The sequence below is a fragment of the Xiphophorus hellerii genome, chromosome 4 (assembly GCF_003331165.1).
Source record: "Xiphophorus hellerii strain 12219 chromosome 4, Xiphophorus_hellerii-4.1, whole genome shotgun sequence".
Classification (NCBI taxonomy): domain Eukaryota; kingdom Metazoa; phylum Chordata; class Actinopteri; order Cyprinodontiformes; family Poeciliidae; genus Xiphophorus; species Xiphophorus hellerii.
In genome coordinates, this window is record NC_045675.1 from 16,093,795 (window position 1) to 16,115,965 (window position 22,171).

Consider the following 22,171-nt stretch of genomic DNA (forward strand, 5'->3'; position numbering starts at 1 on the left):
TTGACTGCTATTTATCAAATACTTCCAATGTGTGCTGATGTGCTGGTTCATGTAAACAATAAACTGAGTCTACAGAAAAGCACTGGGAACATCGGGACAGAAAAAGTAAATCTAAGTTTAGACTGTTTATGTAGGTAGAGTTTGAAATTTAATGTGCATAAAAATGTCAGCTGAAGTATCTTATCTTTAAAGAGTAAACTGACAGCTGCTCTTTTTAATTGTTGTATTATAATACACAGTACAGTGTAGCCGTGTCCTGTCTGGTCTCATAGATTTGCACCAATTCCTATAAATATATTTACATTTATTTATAGGAAAGCTTACCTACCCTACAATTTGTGTTCGCAAAAGTGGGATTTCTTTATATGAAACATTTGTGTCTGTGGCGTTTTCTTTTAAAAGTAATAAAAAAAAGACATTGATTCTGCATTGTGCACAGGCCAGCCTTTGCAGATTCCCCTCTCTCCTTTTTCTTTTCCACTTAATTGATCCCCAAAGCTCTGCACGAGGTGTCAAATCCCACATCATACTGGCATCCCCAGTGTGTTTTTACTGGGGCAGGTGTCATCTGCTAATGCTTTGTCTCATGGGAGAACATCCCCAGACCCAGACTGTGATTGTGGCCAGGTGCTGTTCAGGTGTGCACTCAGTTTGCAGAGCAGCGTGGGTCACAGGTGCTGCCAGCGCTGCATCCTTTTACCTCGCTGCTGTTCATACCCACACACACGTGCACTCTGCAGGCCTTCAGGACATAATGTAGCGGCAACACATGCTGATAATGTGAGTCTGCAGATATATACACATTTATCAGGGCTGAAAGGATTAATTGGATTAATCACAATGGATCGATTATTGAAATAATTACCAACTAATTTAGTAATCAGTTGGAGTATACAAAAACAAGCAAGCACAAATTGTACAAAAAAATGTATATGTTTTGCATCTAAGATGAAAAAAATATGCTCTTCCCAGACTACAGTGTTCAGTTCTTCACCTGTTTCAGATTTGGTAACAAAAATCTCTTACTAACAACCTTCTGCTATCCTGTTATTAATCAATTAATAACAATAATAATAATCAATTCTATTTTTCTTGTCATTAACTATTGTGTTATCGTTCTTGTATTACACTGTGCCGTAGTTTTTAAAGGTACTATATAAATAAATTTGACATTGACGTTGACAAAAATAATAACCCTACACAGTATTGACGCCAAGTCCAGCAATAAAAGCTGAAGAGCTTTTCACATGTAGAAGTATTTTTTTAGATGGAGATGCATCCTTTGCTACAAATGATCACGCATGCACAAAAGGAATGATTTGGCATTGGATTAAAATGTTTATTTTAAATTTTAAAGAACAAATTAGTTTGTCTGTTTCCATTTTATTATGTATTTCTAATATTGTATAAAAGGCGTAAGTGGTTAATAAAAATAATAGGCCTGTCACGATAACAAATTCTGCTGGATGATTAATTGTCCCACAAGTTAATGCGATAAACAATAATATTGTTGTTTTGAGACCATTTTGAGACCAATATTCCATGGTAACAGCGAAAATAATGCAAAAACAAATTCTCAAAGATTAATAAACTTAAATTCTAATGAACATTTAATACTGGAACTGGAAGACATTTTAATTATCCAAAATAAATAAACAAAACAACAGAAAAAAAACCAAATAAAATGAATTATAAAGTCTCTGTAAACAAAATTGCGTGGCCGTCTCACAAACACACGCTTCCCGTTAGCTAAGTGCATCATAATGGCAGAACTTCTACACCTTGAAGCCTGTCTGCTACACAGTCTTACGTTAGCTAAACAGATCAATATGCAATGTGTCTGTATCTGACATACACTAAAGATTTTATTTTAGCAGAAAAGGCTTTGGACTAAACTGTTATTCGTGTTAGCTACTCTAGCACCAAGTACAGTGTATCAGGCCTAGACACACTCAAACATTTGCCAACAAACCACAGGAATCACCCACTGATTTCAAAAGTAGCCTACAAAACGATGAATGCCCGACTTACCCAGCCTTCAAGAACAATAGGCATCAGTGACCTTGTCCGCAGCTATATTGATGTAGAGGGTGTGTGGATCTGCCGTTTTCCTCATCGAGCGTTTGCTGTGACATGCACACCTTGCTCAAACACCTTGATCTCATCCAAAAAAGATGACCTGAACTTCTTAGTTCCTCTGTCCATTGTAGTAGCTGTTTAAAAAAAGAGCTAGTTGATACCAAAACACCAGACTGAAGATTTTTCCAGTTCAGTTTTTGGTAGGAAGACAGAAAAGAGAAAAACAATAAATCATGCAAATGATAATTATTGAGCTTGTTTTAATTTATCATGCGATTAATTGATTTATTGTTTATTGTGACAGGCCTATGTACCAATTGTTTCTGTCTGATTAAATGGTCAAAATAATCAATAGAATAATGGATTACTAAAATAATCATATACACTGACTGGCCAAATAAAATGTCACCACCAAACAATGGTCACACTCTCTAATATTTTGTTGGACCGCCTTTAGCTTTGATTACAGCCCGCATTCGCTGTGGCATTGTTTCAATAAGCTTCTGCAGTGTCACAAGATTTATTTCCATCCAGTGTTGCATTAATCTTTCACCACGATCTTGTGTTGTTGATGGGAGAGTCTGACCACTGCGCAAAGCCTTCTCCAGCACATCCCAAAGATTCTCAATGGGGTTAAGGTCTGGACTCTGTGGTGGCCAATCCATGTGTGAAAAAGATGTCTCATGCTCCCTGAACCACTCTTTCACAATGTGAGCCCGATGAATCCTGGCATTGTCATCTTGGAATATGCCCGTTCCATTTGGGAAGACAAAATCCATTGATGGAATAACCTGGTCATTCAGTATATTCAGGTAGTCAGCTGACCTCATTCTTTGGGCACACAATGTTGCTGAACCTAGACCTGACCAACTGCAGCAACCCCAGATCATAGCACTGCCCCCACAGGCTTGTACAGGAGGCACTAGGCATGATGGGTGCATCACTTCACCTGCCTCTCTTCTTACCCTGATGCGCCCATCACTCTGGAACAGGGTAAATCTGGACTCATCAGACCACATGACCCTCTTCCATTCCTCCAGAGTCCAATCTTTATGCTCCCTAGCAAACTGAAGCCTTTTTTTCTGGTTAGCCTTACTGACTAGAGGTTTTCTTACGGCTACACAGCTGTTCAATCCCAACCCCTTGAGTTCCCTTCGCATTGTGCGTCTGGAAATGCTTTTGCGTTCACAATTAAACATACTCCTGAGTTCTGCTGTTGTTTTTCTTCGATTTGATTTGACCAAACGTTTAAGTAATCGCCGATCACGATCATTCAGGATTTTTTTCCGACCACATTTCTTCCTGGAAGACGATGGTTCCCCACCATCCTTCCAGTTTTTAATGATGCGTTGGACAGTTCTTAACCCAATTCTAGTAGTTTCTGCAATCTCCTTAGATGTTTTCTCTGCTTGATGCATGCCAATGATTTGACCCTTCTTAAACAGACTAACGTCTTTTCCACGACCACAGGATGTGTCTTTTGCCATGGTTGTTTAAGAAATGAGGAGTTACTCATTGCATCAGCTGGGGTTAAATAACTTGTTGCCAGCTGAAAGATAATCGCCTATGCAGTACTTATCCAATAGGAGGCTTGTACCTATTTGCTTAGTTAAATCCAGGTGGCAACTTTTTTTTGGCCAGGCAGTGTATATATATCTATATGTGTGTGTGTGTGTGTGTTTAGGACGGGCACAGTGTAAGATGGGATGTGTGCTGAGCAAATGAGATGTATGCAGCACTGTTTAGTTGCTGTAGCTGTTCATTATGCAGAGCTGCTGGGTGTGCTTATCTGTTACTGTGGTCAGTGAAGCGTGAAGAGCTGAAGATGAGCTGAAAGGGCGAAAATCCCATTTCTCCTTCCCCATGCTGCCCATGCTTCCCACACCCCGCACCGCCTCCATGCTTCCCTCAGCCCGTCTCGGCCCCGCCCCGCCCCTGCCTCCCGTCCTCAGGTCCTGGCCCCCAGCGTGAGGCTGGCGAGGCTGACCAGCTGTAGAGGATCAGCTGTATACTGAGTAATACCCCAAGGGCCGCCTTTCTAAAGAGGATGGAGGAGCAGCAGTGGTATAGCCAAGTTATGATGACATAACCAGTCTTTCAGGAAGCAGCTGCAAGGATCAGAGAACCATACTCTATAAATTATTACAAGAATTGGAAAATGCAGTTTGTTTGAGTTTCTTCTCAATATACTTTTAAACTTTTCTAAAGGAAAGTTGGATTCCTAGGGAAAGGTCAGCCATCTTTGTTAGATTTTTGTAGGTAGTTGCATATAGACGTTAGAAGAAGAGTTTAATTTTTTTTTTCAAAGAACTTTTCTGCTGATGGGGCTTATAAAAAAGTTCAGTTAAACCTAATATCTGCTTCAGAGACAGGTTGTGCTTCTACCTACAAGAGCTACCTCTTTCTTCCTCTTCCCCTCCCTGTTTCCTCCCTCGCTTCATGCTGCCTGTGTTACTGCTGGAGCTCATATAATACAAGTTCAATACTAACAGAGAATTATTCATAGCTCAGATTAGCAGTGGACTTTAAATTTAGCCTAACATTTTGGATGCTCTTCCCATATTAACAGTTTATTTTGCATATAGTTTAAAAGATTTAAAAAATACTTGAGTACATCTGGTATCCACAGATAATTAAAGTTAGTCTTTCAGTGGGTCTAATTAAATTATATTATCATTGAAGTGTTCTGTAGTTTCAGTTTTGAATCACTTCAAAACTGAAAAGAGAGCGATCTATTTCAAGTATTCATTACTTTTAATTTTGTTAGTCAGAAAATTTGATTACATGAGACCAATACAAGCTGGTTTTAAATACACAAAGCCTAATTTGGTCTGCATAAACATGGGGAAGGCTGCTGACATCGCCCAACAGATAGTCATTGATACGCTCCACAAGCACAGTAAGTCATAAAAGGTAATTACTAAACTCTGGTTGTTTAGAGTCCAGGCCTATTAACGGAAAGTTGAATGGAAGGAAAAAGTCTGGTGCTATCATGACGAGGTTGGTACAACACAGAAAAGATAAATAAACACAGGTAACCTATAGAGGAATTTAGGCTGCCATCTTGTTTGACAAACGTGTTTTATAGCTTATATTTATTCGGACTTTGAATCCAGGTCAACTCTACCACCAAATATAACGGTCAGGCTAAGATTTTTATTCTTTTTCCATGACAGAAATAAAGCCGTAATGTTACTAGAATACTGTCTTAGTACGAGAATAAAGTCAAAGTAATACAGGAATAAAGTTTTTATATTACCAGAATAAAGTAATAATATTAGGAGAATTAAGTAGTAATTTTATTGGAACGCCAACACAAAAAAATAAGAAAAAAATCAAGATTCCTAACCTTTTCCTTATTAAAACTAATTTTTTCTCATTATTTTAAGATGTTCTACTAGTAAAATTGCATCTTTAATCTGCTATTATGACTTTATCCTGGCAATATTACAACTTTATTCCTGTATTATTTAGACTTTACTTTCCACTTTATTGAAAGAATGATTAAAGTAAAAGCCACTTTTTGAAAAAAATTTCAGTTTGTAATTTGCTTTTTTTTTTTTTTTTTTTTTTTAGAAAAGAAAGCATTATTTTTTTATTTAATTAAAGTCAGAAATTGTATCTGCCATGAAGAAAATCTGATTTTATTTTTAAGCTATGTCACCCAGCTCTAAGACAAATCCAGCTCAGACAAAGTGGGATGATAAATTTATGGTTACACTCTCCCCCAAATACTTTTTAAACAGGGTTGAAGCTCCACCTTTAAAAGGTGGGAATGACGTCCTCACATCAATCTGTCCAGGATGGAAAACTTGGACAGGATGAATTTTGTAAAGCTTACTCTGTGTTACACCAAATACTGCCACCACTTTAGTCCGGTAGTGTTGGTGAACTTTCTTTCCCAGTCCTCTCCGACTCCCACAGCCACCACTGCTTGTCCTCCTGTGTACATGCTGGGTGTACTGGCAAGCAAAATACTAGATAATGTTACCCTCCCCTCTTTTTGCTCTGTAGTGGATTGTGATTGGATAATGAAATGCAAACATTTGTTTCGCCTTTACTCCCACTTGACAATGCCTGACATTTTCTCCTACGCTGGCACAGCCCCGACAGTGTAAAGTGTGGGAAGTGAAGAGAGAAGCACGTCTCTGCGAGACTTTAATGCCAAGGATATGGGGGTGGTTAGGTAGATTTTTTGTATTTTTTTTATCAACTTAAAACCAGCAAGACTGTCTTCAATGGTTGCTCTAGTTTTTACTCTCCCACTGTGCCATCCCCACATAGAGAGATCATCAAAAGTTTCCCCCCTTCTGGCTGGTTGGATGTTTTATTTAGTGCAGCCTTGTGCTCTTAAACTCCAGAGCGCTCAGGGTTTGTGGGGGATTTTGTGTAAGAAAATATGCCCACAGTGCTGTGAGTCGAATCAGCATTCCTAGCCCATGTGTGCATCCTTCCTCGTCCTTCACCTCTCTTTAGCTCTCCGTTGTTTTGCTGCTCAACAGTTGTTTGGCATCTAATACCAAACATTGACTCATTCTTTGATGTTGCATGCCGTCCTGATTCTAACAGCCAACAGGGAGACATTTCTGCAGCTTGTTAAACACGCTCAGTTTCTTTTTATCCTTCTTTTTCTTCCTTTAAAGCAATTTCACAACTTGACAGGGACGATGGCACTGAGCTCGTGAGATGCAGGAGAGCGTGTTACGGCGGCAGCATCCGTTACAGAGCTGGCGCTCGCATGTTGGGAGACGTTATTAGGGAGCTCATCGCCTTTCTCCTCTGAGAGAATGGATGCGTGATTATGAAGTCATCAGCTTTGAACCAGCGTGGCTACAGAGGAGCACCCCTCCTCGTGGGTCCTCGGGGTGCCATTGATTGGTGACCATGTGTTTGTGCCTGATAGACTGTGAAATGGTGTGTTGCTGCACGGCTGTGTCACACCTGCGTCCCACCGAAGTGATTGATTGGTTTGGTCATGTGGAATGTTCCCATCTGGTCCGCAGTAATGCATTTTTTTCCTCGTTTGTGAATAACAAGCACCGGCGGGAGAGCGGTTGGGATCGGAAAACGGCAAAGGCCAAGCGAAAACATTTTCCCCTGTCCACCTCCCCCGTTTCTTCCCCTCCTTCTTTTTACAGAGTTAGAAAAAATTCAAATAGACCGAGCCGTGGCACCTGATAATCCTGGGAGGGGATAAACACAATCAGGAAATCCACTTTTCCTCTCTCTCTCTCTCTCTCTCTCTCTCTCTCTCCCTTTCCCCTGTGTTGCGATGGATTTTTGGAGAAAATAAACAGTTTAGCTCCAGATACTGAAAACCATATTTACCAAAATGTTGGATGTATGTGATTTTGCTGATTGCACCATCTTGTTTTGATTAGTAGCCTGATTTATAAAAGCGGTGGCGTTTATTTCCCCATGAGCCTAATGTGTTATCCTCTTTCTTATTTCTGTGTTCTTCCCAGTTTGATTTCTCTTAATCCCAGTCCCTTGCCTTTAATTGATCTATTCATTTCACCTAATGGCTAATTACACATCAAGCTGCATGAGCAGATACATTCATCATCCTAGTACGTAATAATCAGTGACATTTCAACAAAGAAAAAAAAATAAATATGCAAATAAGAACTCATTAACATTTGATCTTGCTTTGAATAATGTCACATGCTGAGAGGGCTGTACGCAGAAATTGATGTGGAGCTCAGGGCAGAATAGCCATGTTTCCTTGGTGTTCTGTTGCTCCGTCGTGCTCCTCTATCCCACTGTTGTTCCTAATACTGAGCTGCAAACATTGTTCCGACAGGCAGGGAGGAAGCTGATATGATACAGTGCCCCTCCGCCCCCTTATTTCCTCATCCGCGCTGCTGACCTAACCTCTAACCCAGCCAGCTTTTACTTACAGTGGAGAAAAAAAAAGAAAACCCGAGGGGAAGCATCAAACTGCTTTGACAGAATGGACGTACACAAACTCTTAAAAGGGAAACAAAAGGAGGCATGTTAAAAGGTGTGATGAAAAGGCGAATGAGTGAGTGTACATCTGATGTGTTCCCGTGCCGTCTCTGGTTGCCAGAGGAATGTATTAGTAACCATGGAGCCTGTCTAATTTTACTTCCAACGCAGCCAGACAGGCCGAATCCTGAACTTTATACGGTGGAGATCTCCCCGGTCTTCATTTTCTAATCTTTTCCATGGATTCATAGCTCCTTGTGATGAGGTGCTAAAAACTTTTCTCTTGTTTATGTTTTGCGTCCCGTAATGATCTAATTATAGGAATAATGTTTTGCAGTAATGTGCCATGAATCTCATCAGACGGGAACATAAGCCCCAGACATCAACACCAAACACATAGTTAATCAGAAAAAAAGAGAAACAAGTGAGCTGGTGCATGGTGAAGTACATTTGGTTTCTGCATTAACAGCATACAGCCATTCAGTATCTTGTGTTTGTTTTCACGGTCTTGGTTTTCCTTGGAGCAAAGAATATACACTCATTTCTTTTGGATGGAAAATAGGCTCTTGGAATGCATCTGAGAGGCAGTGAAGCACGCTCACTAATTGGCTAAGTTTTGTGGCAATGGTTTTGAATTGATCCCGGCGGACGATGAGGTCACCGCCGCTCACTTTATCAAAATAAAGAGCTAAACAGAGCATCATGCTGCGCTGTTCTGCTGCGCTTTGATCAGTAAGGATGTGATCTATGAAGAACTGGCCAGCTTGGCTTTTTATCCGGAAGGATTTCATCTAAAACTATTGTTGTTAATTCAATGCTGATGGTCAACGAGGCACACAAGATTGTCCAATCTTAGCTCTGTTTTCTGTGAAATCAAATTCAAGTCAGACCAAAAGCTTTTGATGATCACAAATGATATTAATGTGAGGTGATGTGATAGAGCAGGGGTGTCGAACTCAGTTTGATTTTGGGCCAAATCAAAAATCTGAATGTTCTTAAAGGGCCGGTTGTGCCACAATGTATTGATAGAACCCATTAAATTGTTAAAATATCAATAATTGTTACAGCATTCAGTAAGCGCTTATTAAAATTAAATAATATTGAACATCTTTTCACACTGATTTTGTATCCACGATTTTGTGTCATATATTTTGTGGTGCTAATTTAGAAATATTTGTAAGGATTATTTACAAATTCTTTGCTAATGTATGATTTTAAATGTGACTTTTTATTAATCGCTGCATTAATCACGGACTACAGCTCGACATTGAGTAAGGCTGAGCCAATAGTCACTCAAACTCAATGTTTTTGGCCAATTTTGAGAAAAATATTTCAGTAAAATCAGAAAAAAAATGTGGGGATCTGTTGATTTTTTTTGTGTGAATTTTGCAGATTTGTGAAAAATTGGAAGGGCTTATTGATGCAATTTAGAGTCCGGAGGGCCACATAAAAAGCTACAGCGGGCCTGATTTGGCCCCCGGGCCTTGAGTTTGTCACGTGTGATAGAGGGTTGACACAGTGAAAAAATATAAACTCGATACTGAGTAAAATACGCAACAGTCAATGTCCTTTTTGATGCTGCAGAACCATTTTTTGATTGCATATGACTCAAATATTATCAAAAAAAAATCTTATTTCAAACGGCAGATAAACTGACACAGATCCAGAAAGTAAGATCTTTAGGCATTTATACTGGCTTATAAACACCAAAAAGAATATTATAAACACAACTTTCTTGTTTGTCATGTAGGATGGTAATTTATTTTTCATTGTATTTCTTAGTTTCTGCTTTGCTCTCAACAGAGTTGTCTCCCACCCAGTTCTATACTTGCTACACATTATATTTAGCTCATAATAAAGTGCTGTTTACTTCACTATGACACGGTGGTGAACATACACTCCGTTCTGCAGTGAGATGCCTCGCAAGCATGCTCACACCTTCACACCTTTGAGTGATATGCTAATTATCAGGCTCACAGAGCGTTTTCATCTGAACTCATGAAATCTTCTCCCCTCATGAGATTACATTTTCATTTGAACACGGACATACTAAGCGATGGTAGGCGTCGTACAATTTATTTGATTGATTACGACTGCAGTAATTAAATCGTTTTAATCATGGTAGTTTCTGTATTATCTGCCCATTCCTGATGTTTTAAGGACGACAGTGAATTTTACTTTCCATCAGCGCCCGCTCGCAGTTTAATTAATAGTTGTGTGGCAGAGAAAGAAAAACACATGCTTGGTTCCTCGTAAGGGTGCACAGAACAAATAGGCCTCTATGAGACATAATAAAAACAATATTAGTGTTGCTCTTGTTGTGATGCTGTGATCTCACGGGCCCGTTCAGAGGAGGGAAAACAGAACAAGCCTGTAACATGTGAACAGACACATTCTGCTTTTAGCTCCTCTTCCCTTACAACATAAACAGCCTACTCTTAATGAGCTGATTCAAACCTGAACATTTAAATTGTTTAGCATTTAACTTCAAACATTTTGTTTTTGCCAAACGCCGTTTATCTTAGTGACCTATTTTGCTCACCGTGAGTTACAGCAGCTGAGCATCAGACAGGAGACTGTGTCACTGCAAGATATTTTATTCAGCTAATTTAGGCTCTCTGCTTTGGAAGTGACCAACCCAGCAGTATGCTCCACTTGATGTATCACTTTGTTCTACTTTACCCCTGCCTGCAGCATGAACATACATTTTCCTGAAATTTGTGTAAATCTTCTGTAAATCTTTGTAAACAAGATTATTTGATGCGGATGAAGCAGACAGATTTAAACATCAAATTACAAGAACCTAACGTGAAAAGTGGAGAGAAACCTTACTGGGTTTTTGTTTCTCCTTCAGTACTTATTTTCTTTGGTGATCTCTGTAAATGTTTTGGGGATCGGAGCGCTGATGAATTCATTTTTTAGTGGTTGATTCATGAGAAATGTAGCATGAACAGACTCAGAGTTGTGAGATTCAGCAGTCTGTTTGCCATGCCTTTTTCCCCCCACCCTAGTATTTATTACAAAGATCTGCACTAATCTAAAGCAGCTGTTAAAAGAAACGATTTTATGTGATTTATTTCATTTGAGAAAACTATTGAAAAGCTTTCTATTAAAATCAGAATTAAAGTTAACTAAACAAAGGCTTTATGATTTTTATTTTTGGATTATTTAAGGTCATACAGTTGAACAGATGGTTGCCAGATTTAAAAGTTGTGCATTACTGCAGGTATTAAGTTCTTGAAAGATGTAATGTTAAAACACATGAGCTTGCTTGATAAAGAACTCCTCAAGCATGAAGATAGCCAAAAAAAAAATATATATATAAAAAATTCACTTCTTCTTCTTTCTTATTTTGTTCTTGGTTATGTATGCACATGTTTTCTCTGTCCTGTTTGTTTTCTTGATTTTTAAAGCTGTTTGAAATAAGTAAAAATTTAAATGATATCGTGATAATGCTGTTGTAGTGAAGACGGAGGTCACACCCAGCTGGCTCTAATCTGAGCTGAAAGGAAACCTGGTGCTGCTGTAGCGTTCGCTCAGCTCCATCTGAAGTGATGAGCTCCAACGCTAAAGCCAAAGGGAGGAGATTAGATTATCTGAAAAGCTAAACTTCTTACCCGGGTTGACTGTTAAAAATAGCAATGGATAAATTGAAAATGTTGATTTTTCCTTTTTTTTTACTGGGTGCCGAACATTAAAATCTAAGCAGATATAAATATTTTTTTACTCTGCTATGATGGAAGTCCAAAAGACAAAGTTGAGTCTTACAGTTAAGCCTAAACTAATTTATGCCAATGACATTTAGATTTAAAATTATTTTCAGTCAAGCAGTAAGTTTGTTTCTGTTCGGAAATGAAACAGGCATTTTGCAAAAGATTGTAAAACAATATATTTATGTGAGAATCAGTTTTAAAAATGTATGTGCACTGATTTAAAGATACCAAATAATATGAATCTCAATAATCAATGAAATCCTTAATATCTTTTCTGAACAGCTTTCCGCATGTTGACAGGCGTTTTTGGCTATTTGGTTAGCTCAACTCTTTCATAAAAACTTCTCCTAATTCCCTAAACAGATTCCGACTTCTGTCTAAAGCCAGTAAAATACTAACCACTCATGAACTTGTTTTGCACAACCCTTTTTTAGAATATTGAGTCATCTCTTTAATTTAGATTTAAACTGTGTCAAACTAATTTCCCAAATTGTATACAGCCAACCTTGTTCTTCTTTAACAAGGCATTTTTTTAAGTTGAGATCTGAACTGCTGCTTTATTGCATTATCTTGTAGTCGATGTCTGTGTTGTCACATCTGTCTGCTTGCTTGGCCTGAATTACAACAGTGTCCATCAATTATTCATGTCAAAACCAGTGTGTGTGACAAAACACATGCTGGCAATGAATATTTAACTCTTGCACTTGAGCAGACCTTGTTTCTAAAGAATAAGAAATGATTCTTACTGGACCACTTTTGCATATCAGATGGAAAGTAAAGAAATTGAAATTCTCGTCACAGGAGACGTTTCATCATCCTGCCATTATAGTGAATGTTGGTGGTAACCGACAACTTAATCCTATTTCCTTTCGCAAGAGCAATGGCTCAGAACAGTATCGCATTATTGTTAGAGGAGAAGCAGCTTTGCCAGTTAAACCATCTTCCCTGATTTCCTCAGCTCCTTGCGTCCCCAGAGACGGTGTGCACAGATGCAGAACAACTGTCTCCTTCAGGAGTGCTCAGATAAGCACAAGTGGATTCTCTTAGATGTACCTGTGTTCACCTGCGCTGATGGAAACAGGGCTCAGATCAGTCACTGTGGAACAAAAGATCCAGGCTATGCATGTTTTTTAACGCACAAAAAATATATATTTACTGCGTCCCCAGAGTACACAGAGTTTAGTTCCAGGGTTTGTGTCTGTGCTTGTAATATTTGGAAGTCTGACAAAAAAATAATGCATGATGGTGTTAAAGTTATTCATCATTCTCCCCAAGGAGCTCTCATTTGTTTATTCGTTTGTTCTTCTAGGGGACTAAAACTGCTGAGTTTGGATGTTGTGATGTGTGTGATTCATGTATATTCTGCGCTCAGATTTTTATTTCTCCCCTGACGGCTGCTTGCTAGCTTTCCGTTAAGCCGTGCAGACTGGATGTGACACTGATCGAAGGACTCTGACAATTGTTACTCTCTTAATTAAGTCACTGAAAACATCCTTTGCTTGCTGACATCGCCATGAGTCATTACACTTCTGCTGAAGGATGAGATTTTTTTTTTGCATGCATTAGATTATTTTTAGTGTATTTATGCTATATACTGTATATATGAGAGGTAAGGGGAGAAAAAGCTGAGTTCACTTTAATGTGATTTATACATTTGGCAGAAAACGTTCCTGTCAGACTGGGAGATTTGTCTCCAAAGTAAAGAACAGAAATGTGTTATTAAATCCAGATTGGTATTTTTTTCTTTCTTTTCAGTTTTTATCAGCTAAAGATCTAATATATGGGAGTAATGGCACAATACTGCACTGGAACTATTTCAATAATTTAAACAGTGAAACTCATTTAGCAACTATTCAGATTGCAGAGTGAAATATTTTGCCTTAATTTATGTAAATTTTTAAACTAAATTAAACTGCAAAATTTCGTTTCTCAAAAAAGCGGAATACCACACAAAGTTTGAAACAGAAATGTTATGTTAAAAATCAATTAATTAATTAGTAGCATTAAATTGAGCTCAATAATTGCCATTCTGATGATTAATATTTTTGAAGGCGTTTTCATACGTTTCATACGTGTTTTGTTTACGTTTTCGGTGGTAAGTGCTTCTTTTATTTCCGTTTAATTTATTATTTTTGGTTGTTGTCTTTTATTTTTGGATGTTTTAAAAATCTTCCAATTCCAATGCTGAGTGTTCTTTACAAAATTAAAGTTTATTGGTGTTTGACTGGGTGTGCGTGCATGTTTATGCTATTATCAATAAATCACTTGAAAATTGTCTCAAAAAAAAAGAAAAAACAATATTATAGTTTATTGGGATAATTATTGGGACAATTTATCCCCCAGTAAAACTTGTTATTGTGACAACAACACAATTACAGGCTGTCCAGTAAAAGCCATTGACAAAACAAGCCAGAAAAGAGTTTTTATCCAACCAAAATGAGAGAAATGTTCACAAGCGACAGAGATAACTGCAGCCTTGAGTCGGTTGTTGATCAGAGCCCAGCTGATGTTGTTCCACTTTGTAAGGTCAAGTCCAAGGTCAGCGCCGCTGTGGACCAGGACATTTCAGAGCACTTCATGATTCCCTCTTCTGAAAAGTTTTGTAGAGAACCAGCAGGACCCGGTACCTGTCCGCACTGCCAGAAGTACTAAGGACCAAGCTTGACGACAATGCGGCCATTGTGCAAAACCCCATTCAGATTTTATTTCCATCCTTTGTGTTGTTACAGGTAAAACTGAGAGGGCTTCGTTTCTTGGCTATGGGAGGGATCCTGGAGCATCTGGTAGCCAGGTAGGTTTCATAGACAAAAACATTATACTACAATGAGAACTCTTTAAATCAAGTGAGACTTTTACTCTTAGCTGTTGTGGGTTGTCTGCTGAGAGAAAACAACTGAAAGTGGTAAATCTCAGAACAATAAAGTGTGTTGTACACAAACTCAGTGATGAGTCAGATATTGTTGCAGCTCCTCTAATAGAAACTGAGCGGTTTGGTGGAAAGGAGTTGCTCTTATGTTACTGCTGCAAACTGGAAGTCATTACTTCTTCCTAATAAATAAAATTTAGTAGAAGAATTTAGCAAAGAAATTTCAGGTAAATAATTTGTAGCTTTTTGTTAAACAGGTGACAGGCAATCTGTTTAGAATCCCAAAAATGGCTTATTTTTGAGAGTAAAATCTAATTAACTTAATCTGCAAACTCATTGTGGTGACGATATTGATTTTAATCAAACCTAGTTTTCTGGACACCAACAGATAAATACTATTGGTGGACAAAAATGTGAAAAGAAGGTTGCTAGGATTGCTTTTACAACAAGATATTCATCATAAGTACAGCTTTAAATCAGCTATAAACTCCCTCAAGCTGCAGGTTATGTGTGATCTTTACAATCTTCTTATTGTTAGTCAAGTTGCCTTGCTTAATATAGTTGAATATAGTTGATAATATGAACTGAAGAAGAATTAATTAACTCAAAGCATGAACAGGAAGATAGTTCTAGTGATCTAAAATTCGCTAGAGGTTGTTTTGTTTTTGACAGAAACTAAAATGTTTGACCTTCATTTCCATTTTCCACTAAAGAAAGTTTTTGTTTTTATAACCTAAGATAACTTGTGTTTACCTAACAGCTCACAGCAACATGAGTTGTATTTAAACATTTGCTTGCTACAGTTGAAGTAATACATAATTTGTTTGACTTCCTCTCTGAGTTTGTTTGGTCCAGATGGATGAACAGTAAACACAAATTTAATCAGGCTCTCTTCAACTTGTTTTTTCTTTTTTGTTTGATTTATTTTTTATTTATTTGGGTTGTGTTGTTTTCTCCTACCGTAATAAAACTCATATATCTGCTGAGTTCTTGGCAGAGCTGGAGGAAGAGAGTGCTGTCCTAATCTGTCGTATATCACTTCACTAAAACTGTTTCTGTTTGGCTTCCTTCCACATCGGGTTTTCTATGATACATCTGAGAATTTTTTGCCACAGAGTCTCACACAAAACTCAGCTTTTGCACGTTTACACTCTTCCAAGCTGTGAAAATTTGACTCCTGGTTTCGCCTCTTCTGTTGCCTGTCTCTCTCTGCGAGGTGAACAATTTGCTGGTAATTGTATAAAATTTTAATTCACAGGAATTTGGAGAGAGATAATCCTCAGGATTTACATTTTGTTCAGCTGGAAGTCCAGAAAAGCAAATCTGGAGATTCCTCACTATTCTTGAAACAAAGATTTTGTTGAAACCTGTTTTTTTGTTTTTCTTTTTATGTTTTTTATTCCTATTTTTTCACACAGTGTTGTGTATGCAAACCTAAGAATCCTGATCCTATTTTGTCATGTTTCAACTATAAACTTTATTATATTTATTGGGATTTTATGGCGTGAAAATCAATTTTAGATTAAATTTGTGATATCCATTTTTTTCAGCCCACCAGAGTAAATACTTTGTTGAATCACTTTTGTGGAAAATGTTCCCCCATTGTTCTTTGCTAAATTTCTCAGTATGAACCAGATTGGAAGCCTGTTAGCATCGATGTCCCAGGTGTTGCCACAAAATAAAAATGGGATTTTGCTCTGGACTTAATTTGAACCTTTCTGATATGTTTATATGGTTTTATATAAATCCTCCTGTTGGAATCTGAACCTCCGACTCTGTCACAAGTTTCTTCATCTGACAGGTTTCCTCCTGGGCTGGCCTGTATTTATCTGCATTGATATTCTTGTAAATTGTAGCCCCAAAGCATGATGCTGCCATTACCATGTTGATTTCTGAACTCTCCCTGAGTTAAAACATTAGTTTTGTTGTTTTTAAATTAATATGAACTTGTTTTCTTTGCATTATTTGAGGTCTGAAAGCACGGCAGCTTTTTCATTATTTTGACCATTTCTAATTTTTTGCAAATAAATACAAATTTTTTGCTTGGAATTTCAGAGACATGTTGTCAGTAGTTCATAGAATAAAAGAACAATGTTAATTTTACTCAAACATAAACCTATAAACCGTAAAATCAGAGAAACTGATCATTTTAAGTGCTCTCTTAATTTTTTCCTGGGCTGTATTGTCCCAATAAAATGTAATGAAGCTTGTTGTAACATGACAACTTGTGAATTATATGAATGCCCTTTCAAGACACTTTTTATTTAAAAGTTATTAAAATGAAAAGCCTTTTCTTTGAGGTGTGTGTGATCACCGTGTCAGTCCTCAGCTGACTCGGCACGCTTAGCCTGTTTTCAAGCCAACTACTACACATCACTCTGAATAGTACTTATTCCCATGATCCTTACTCTCTGCAGCAGATTAGTCTGATTAGACCAAGCCCTTAAATGGCCGCTTAACCCAATTTGTTGAGGCTGTAGGGGGTCAAATATATTCGCGGCAACATGATATAGAGATGCTTTAAAAGCTTCTGCACCGTTTTGGTTGAATTTGTTTTGGTCTTTGTAATTTTATAAGTGTCTATACTTATGCGTTACTTATGTTATTGTCATTATGTTTTCTTTACCTTTCAGGCGTCTCTCAGGCCAGATGCAGCTTTGACTAGTCCCAATTCTGTGACTACGTCGGGGAAATCCACTGCTCCGTTTTACTCCTTCAATGCAGCCAATCCCAGAAGACGTTCTCTGCAAGACGCTCCACTCATCGGTTAGTCATAACGACTTCAAAGAAACCTCTGAAATGTCTCTTAGAAAAATATAAAGCAGATTTTAGAATAATATTTAAAGTTTCCGAGGCAGCGTAGGTTTTAATGTATACAGTCGTGAAGTCTGAAGCTTTTAAAATGTTTCTTATTTATTCCACTACTGGTCTAGACAAGTGTTTATCAACACACTGTGCTCAGGGACGCATGTACAGTAAATCTCAGTGCCCTGGTTTACAAGCAGGCAGCTGTGTAAAGCTGTAAAAAGCACTGCTACCTTTTATAGCTGCAGTGATTGATAAATTAGTGTTGAGGCTTATCAAACATACAGAGAAAAATCTTAAGAAGATTTCAAAGTAAAGCTAAAACTAGGCCCTTAAAATTGTCTATTTGCTAATTTCCAGAATAATGAGAGAGAAAGATTAGTTTCAAAATGTTTAAAAACTTCATTTTCTGAATGTTATGTGCGTGTTGTTAGCTTAGTTTAAGCTCTACCCACATTTTTCTATTGGGCAGAGATCAGAACATGTAAATAAATCAATCATCAATCATCCCTGCTCCACGTTACTGTTGTGTCTAAAGTGTCTTTTGTTTTTTCTTGTTACAGTCATAATGCATCCATAACAAGTTTTGTTTTTGAGTTGTTTTTTTTACTTCTTTTCCTTTTTGCTTTTAAATGAAACTGTGCGCTTTCATCTTTTCACAGATCCACTACAAACAAAAAAGGTTCGCAAGGTCCCTCCTGGCCTGCCTTCATCTGTGAGTGGAAGATCATCTACCTCTCATATAAATAGATTTCACAGTGAGCCTACCTGAGCAAACACACACACTTCTTTTACTGCTCTCCCTTTCCACGCATGTACACAAAGAGCCGACTTGACATCCGCTCTACACTTTTGTCTTGTTTGTTCGCCTTGTTTGACTGTGACACTTCAGGGATGTTTGTTGTTTGCATTCTTGTTGTTTAATCTTAACATGCAAAGGTCTCTGTTGGAAACACCCTTTTCTGTATTTATTTAGCTTTTTTTGTGCAAGCTTACATGCATCATTGTGTGTGCGGGGGTGGGCGTGTGTGTGTGTGTGTGTGTGTGGACCTCGGGCTGATTGATTTTCAGTGCTGACCTGTCACAGGCTAGCTTCCTCACAGCCTCTCCTGGGAGAAGGAGAGGCTGTCAGCGCGGATCCCCAGCTCTGCTCTTTTGATGTTTAATTAGTCATTACGTGGCTGAACAGGAGGACAGACAAAGATTAATAGCACAGAATATCTGAAATTTCTATTGGTAATGATCCCGGTGGAGCAGAAACCATTAGGATGCAGAGAAGTGTGGAGCTCAGCTTGTATTCGCTTAGACAGGGGGTGTTGGAGTTCATTAATATGCATAAATCAGTAAGTCAGCTGTTCATTGTTAAAACCCCGGTGGTTTCGTGAAGAATTTTATTAAACGTTTTCTTAAATTTTCTAGAACTTGCAAAGGAGAATGAGACTTTTTTCCCATATTTAATAAGAAGCAAGTGCTTCTCCAAAATCCTCATTTTTCATCTCCTTAAACAATGACAGGCTTTCTTTTCCATTCTGACTTTTAATTTTTTTATTTTTTGGGATGAGGGAGTCTGAGATTGGATTTGCCTTTCAGAGCTCTGATAATCGTCACTTCTACCGCTGTTCGTCTGAAATTAAATATGGAACAGGGCACCGAGCATAAAGGGGTGGCTTGTGTTTTGTTTCTGGATTTGTGTTTGAAAAGAAGTTTGTCGGAGCATGAGGGAGCGTCCCGGTCCCCGGCAGAGGCAGGAACGTGAGCTGCCTTCTTCTTAACTAAGTGATATATTTGAGGCCTTGTCAGGCGGAGGGAGGGAGGTAAAGAATGGCTGCCTCACGGGTTACATCTCTTTGTTGTGTAAATGGACGCCGGGCTTTTATTTGTCAGTACTTAACACATGGGCGCAGGTGCGGTTCTGTGACTCATAAGAGTACAATCAAGCAGCACAATGCTGGATGGGGAGAAACAGTGACAGAGCATGGGATAAAATACAGCTCCTTCTTGTCACTCCGCACCGCTCTGAAGATAAAGCCAGGAGCTTGGAGGAATAATCCCAGTTAGTCTTTGATCCCATTTGAAAGAATAAAGATTGCACTGTTGAATAACCTGCTATAGACGCCTTATAGGCTGCCGACAGAGAAAGCAAAACTTCAATCTGTTTTCTGTAGATGGCAGAAGTGGGAAGCGTCTAAGCCGGAGGTTTTCTGGTTGCGTTTTTGCTGTTGCCGTCACTGGAAGCAAAGGTGAGGCGTTTGAGTGCAAGATGTATGCGGAGGGTTGGTTTATCAGCCGTAATCTGTGTTTGTACTGCCGGCAGCGATACGCGGAGCAGCGAAGGTGATGTTGAAGAAGTGTGGAGGGGAAGGCGCACCTGGAGCCTGATCTGCTGTGCCAGAGGCAGCTGTGTGAGGAGCCTGCAGCGTACCTGTAAAGCATGAATGCAGCTGCTGAAAGCTTCTGCTGGTGTAAGCAAACTCAAGGGCCCCAGCAGAAACCTGAATAGCTGGGGTGATTTAAAAAAAAAAAAAAAAAAAGAAGAAGATCAACACAGTGCTTCCTATCATTATGTCTGCTGCTGGGAATTTTTCTATTTATTTATTTCATCCTCAAATCCCCCCACAACCCTTCTTTTTTTTTATCCGGTTTGTATTCTTGCTCCCCAAGTCTAAAAATAATTTTCAGAGTTTAAATCAGATGAGCGTTTGCAAGTTGCAAGCCGAGGCTTGATGTGTGTTTGTGCGTCTGCGTGTGTGTGTGTGTACACTTCATGATGAAGCTGAATCAAAATATTTACAGGAGCACATCCTCTGTGCATTTAGTTTTTGACACTGCAGCTCACCAGGATGTGAAGACTATCTAGACAGGCCAGCTGGTGATTGCAAACAGTTAAATGTTTATGGGGTTTTTTTCATCATATATACAGGCAGTCTCCTCTTCAAGCTGCACACATACTTTCCTCTGTGGTCTGATGTTGCTTGAAAACTTTGGATGTAGCGGTGGCTTTAATTCTGAGATCAATTTGTTTATGTGAAAAAGCACAAATCCTTCCGTTTTTATTACACTAGATTACTCAGCTATAATTGGCTCCCTGAAATTGTTGGGCTGCGTAAACTGAGCACCAGGAGCGAAGGACAGCTTGCTGCTGTTGGACAGATGAGAGGCTGCGCTGAAGGATGCTGACGGGCAGCTGCGTGGGCACCTGTCTTGACAGGACTGTCTTGAAGGAGGAGGAGGAGGAGAGAAAGCGTTTTGTAGCTTGTGGGGGAAAGTTGCATCTTGTAGGATATTTATGGGAATCTGCAAGGGCACGATCTGTATGTGTGTGTTCGTCTATGTGTCAGCTTGTTTGTGTAAACAGTGTATTTTTTTCTCTCCCCCTTGTCAGAGGCGTAGCGTTTTGATGTGACACTTCCTCCCTGGCTTTGGTGACGCTATAGCTCCGGGATAAGAAAAAGAAAGTGGTGGGTTGAGATTCCTCTGCCCTCGGGGAGTTTTGCAAGCGAGAACCCACAGTGTGGATGACAAAAAAGATTGACATTTGCTTTTGACAGATCACTCAGACACCCTTGTTTCTCAGAGATTTGTACTGTGTGAGCTGTAAGAAAGGAAGTGTGCTCAAGGCTCTGAATCTTAAGACCTAGAAATGTGCCTCGCAGTGCTGTCTTCTGCATGACATTCAAACAGTTTGCCTGTCTTTCCATCAGTTTGTCTTTAACAGCTGAAAAACAAGAGATAACAACAACACACGGCAGAAGAAACCTGATTTATCTGCTTTTGAAAGAAAGGGAGGATGTTTTTTTGGTTTCTGGTTTGAAGTACAGCAGGGTGGGACTGTAAAAGGACAGCTTGGTGTCAAATTAGATGCAATTTAACTGTAAAGCCACACACACGGCCTAAATAAAAAGAACTGGTCTGTTTTCAGAAACATTGATTTGACTGAGAAACCGAGAAAAGATCAACATTATCGCATATTTACCACATGTTATTTCACTAACAATCATAACTAGTTCTAGAAAAACAATGAGCACCTTTGCATGTACTTAATGATAAAAACAAGATTAGGATATTAAATGAAACATTAGCATAATAATAATACTAATACAAGCTATATTAATAAAAGATTTAAGGTAAAATCAGGTATCTTCTTTTTTATGCTCACTTTATTTTCCTGAATGATTTAAGTTTTTCAGAAAAGTTAGATCAATTAATCTGAAACCTTTGATTTATTTTGTAACATGTTGAGCTGTCATGCTTTATTATTAAGCCTTAACATTATTAATCATTTTTTGATTAATTGTTTAATCTAAACAATGAATTGTCTCCAGGAAAATGTTTATTTTACTTGCATTTCTTTTTACAATAAACTTGTACTGCATTCTACAGCATACATCAACTTATACTTAACAATAACATTTAATATAAATATATTATTGTATTTATCCAGTCGATGAGACTCAACTGGGTAAAATCAGCCTCAGTTACGATTGAGATGCTAAAGGAAAAAAAATCAGTTCCTATTTTACTCTTAATTTAAAATGTAGTCATGAAAACTGCGATTTGTATTTATCACCTGTAGGTAATATTTTTAGGTGTGCATGGTTTAAATTAGATTTCTTTAGATATTAACATGATATACATAATTAAATGTGATTTCAACTGGAAGAAGGTAAATTAGTTTTGTTTGCAGATCAACACACTCAGGAACAAAGTTAAAATTCAAATTGAAACATGCATCTAAACTTTAAGCGCTTAAAAAAAAATC

At 38.3% G+C, this 22,171-nt stretch overlaps 1 protein-coding gene across 9 annotated transcripts in view; it reads left to right on the top strand.

Moving 5' to 3' along the window:
* tcf12 (transcription factor 12) overlaps positions 1-22,171 on the top strand; it is an 83,440-nt gene that overhangs the window by 24,864 nt on the left and 36,405 nt on the right. For 7 of the 9 annotated variants that reach the window (XM_032560606.1, XM_032560603.1, XM_032560607.1 and 4 more), the window contains 3 exons: positions 14,471-14,532; positions 17,241-17,373; positions 18,075-18,127. In XM_032560606.1, coding sequence (XP_032416497.1) covers positions 14,471-14,532; positions 17,241-17,373; positions 18,075-18,127 — 248 coding nt within the window. Of the gene's footprint in view, positions 1-14,470; positions 14,533-17,240; positions 17,374-18,074; positions 18,128-18,149; positions 18,171-19,754; positions 19,875-22,171 lie in introns of those variants that run through there. The other 2 variants (XM_032560613.1, XM_032560612.1) reach the window with 2 other exon arrangements.